At 43.9% G+C, this 2,975-nt stretch overlaps 1 protein-coding gene across 1 annotated transcript; it reads right to left on the bottom strand.

Moving 5' to 3' along the window:
- Window positions 1-1,840: 1,840 nt before the first annotated feature.
- Window positions 1,841-2,374, bottom strand: LOC114163492. The gene is made up of 2 exons (XM_028047801.1): window positions 2,300-2,374; window positions 1,841-2,215 (listed from the first exon to the last, which is right to left on the bottom strand). Exons 1-2 carry the CDS (start codon window positions 2,372-2,374, stop codon window positions 1,841-1,843), a joined length of 450 nt encoding a protein of 149 aa, XP_027903602.1.
- Between the last annotated feature and the right edge of the window lie 601 nt (window positions 2,375-2,975).

Genomic DNA, 2,975 nt, shown 5'->3' with positions numbered 1-2,975 from the left:
ATTTTGATTCCATCATTTGACAACAAGCATACCATAAACGTTATTGTCTATATAGGATTTGATTATATGCCCAATTTCAAACAAAGGAAAGAGAAGAATGTCAGAGGTGTACTTGGAAGAAGATAACATACCAATACTATTGAAGTTTGAAGAATGAAGACAGAAGACAAGATGTGCAACTTAGAAAAAATTAGGCCAGAATATTTTTTACTAATATATATATATATATATAAGGTTATTTTTGTGGATTAAAGAAAATTCCCTCGCTTCATCAACATCATCTGGTATGCACACCCTGCCCTAAAACCTCAATATGCCATAATTTCCCAAAGAAAATTCCCTCGCTTCATCTGACCCAAGTTGTTCTCTCACCATGTTCAAACTGGCATCCAACAACTACCTCTCTTTGATTGAGTCCAAGGAGTCACTAGATATAGTCAGAGTACTACACCTAATGAACACGGATCCTAACTCCACCTGTAACTTCATATCCCTGAATTTCTCTAACAGTTCCACCTCCTTGATCATGAGGTGTGCGATATGTACAGTCTTCCTACTCAAGGCATCTGCTACCACGTTTGCCTTCCCCAGATGATATAGCAGTTCAAAGTTATAATCCTTCAAGAACTTCATCCACCTCCTCTACCACATGTTCATCTCCTTCTGATCAAATATATACTTGAGACTTTTATGATCGCTGAACACACGAAACTGAGCACCATAAAGATAGTGCCTTTAGATCTTCAAGGCGAACACGATGGCTGCTAACTCCAGGTCATGAGTGGGGTAGTTACGCTCATGCACCTTAAGTTGTCTCGAAGCATACGCCACTGCCCTCTTCTCCTGCATCAACACGCAGCCAAGTTCAAGATGAGATGCATCACAGTAAACCTCAAAAGATTTCCCAAATCAGGGATTACCAATATAGGGGCACTCTTCAACCTTCGCTTCAGCTCTTGAAAACTCTCCTCACACTTGTCCGTCCAACTGAAGGGATGGTCCTTCCGGGTAAGCTGTATCAGAGGCACCACTATCTTGGAGAATCCTTCTATGAATCTCCTATAGTAGCCAGCCAAACCCACGAAACTTTTTATCCCTATTGTAGACTTGGGACTTCCCCACTTAACCACCGAGTCAACTTTTGCTGGATCCATTGCAATGCCCTGTGCAAATATCACATGGCCCAAGAATTGTACCTCATCCATCCAAAATTCACACTTAGATAGTTTAACATATATTTGCTTCTCCCTCAGAACACCAAGCACTAACCTCAGGTGCTCAGCATGCTCCTCCTGAGTTCTAGAATAGATAAGAATGTCGTTTATGAAGACTACAACGAACTTATCTAAGAATGATCTGAAAATCATGTTCATGTAGTCCATGAACACCGTCGGAGCATTGGTCATACCAAAAGGCATAACCACGTACTCATAGTGCCCATACCAGGATCGGAAGGTCGTCTTTTGCACATCCTCAGCCTTCACTAAAATCTGGTGGTATCTTGACTGTAAATCAATCTTTGAGAACATCGATGATCCATGCAACTGATCCATCAAGTCGTCAATCCTCGGGAGGGGATGCTTGTTCTTGATGGTCATCTTGTTTAGCTGCTTGTAGTCCACACTTAGACGTGAACTTCCATCCTTCTTCTTCACTAATAGCACTGGTGCTCCCCAAGGTGAAGTAATGGGTCGTATGAACTGTTTCCCCAATAACTCCTCTATCTGATTCTTGAGTTCCACCAACTCCGCCAGAGCCATGCCATACAGGGCCATTGACACTGGAGCAGTTTCGGGCACTAGATCAATAGAAAACTCAAACTCTCTATTGGGCGGCAACCCTAACACTTCTTCTGGAAACACATCTGAAATTCATGCACGACTGGTATCACTGATGTCCTCTCCTCCTTCTCCACTTCAAGATGCGTGAAGATTATGTAACAATGTGCGCCCTCTTGGAGTTCCTTCAAAACCACTTGAGATGATAATAACTCAAGCTCCTCTGAGTTAGGGAATAACAACTTCTTCTCTCGGCAATCTATAAGAATGTGATTGGCAGAGAGCCAATCCATCCCCATGATTACCTCCAACTCTTGTAGAGGTAGGCATATCATATTCACCTTGTATCTGCGCCCTTCCACCTCCACTAGACATCTAGCACACAAGGATGATGTCCTGACCAAACCCGATGTCGAAGTAGACACCACAAGTTCACACTACAACTCACACATCGGCAGACCCAGACGTTTCACATAAGTATCTGACACAAATGAGTGTGTCGCTCCAGAATCATACAATACATAACAATCATTTCCAGCTATCACACAATGACCCATCACAAGGTTACCTGAGCTTGTAGCCTCTACTCCCTTCATGGCGTACACTCGGTCTGTTGCCTAAGGCTTGTTGCCTTTGTGCCTCTACTAGTTCTGCACGGGAGTCTACACTAGAGGGTGTGTCACTACCCTAGCAAGGGTGGGGTAGTCCTTTCCAAATTGGCCTTCCTTGCTATAGTTATTACACCTGTGATAACCCTCCATGTATGGGCAAACATTCCTCAGATGAGGGCATCCACATATGAAACACTACACTCAACCCTATTGAGGAGGAAAGCTTCTAGACCCCTGAGACTGATGGTGAGGTTTGTCATAAGGCTTTCTCCTTTCCTCGTGCCTCAGCTTTGACTCAGATGGTCCACCAACCTTCTGTTGCTATGGACGCTGACCCTCCACTTTCTGCTTCATTTTCTCCATCACTCTGGCCTTCTCCACCAGAGTAGCAAAATCCTTGATGGACAGTGGGGCTACCATCAAGCGAATATCACCATGGAGACCATTTTCAGATTTTCTGCATCGTCACTCCTCATCAAGGGGGATGGTGTAGAAACGACTGAGGTGCTTGAATTTCTCAGCATACTCTGCCACTGTCTTCCCTCCCTGAGTCAACTAGAGGAATTCCACCTCCTTGGCATATCAG

This window comes from Vigna unguiculata, chromosome 9, assembly GCF_004118075.2.
Source record: "Vigna unguiculata cultivar IT97K-499-35 chromosome 9, ASM411807v1, whole genome shotgun sequence".
Lineage (NCBI taxonomy): Eukaryota > Viridiplantae > Streptophyta > Magnoliopsida > Fabales > Fabaceae > Vigna > Vigna unguiculata.
This window is presented reverse-complemented; position numbering and strand designations above follow the sequence as displayed.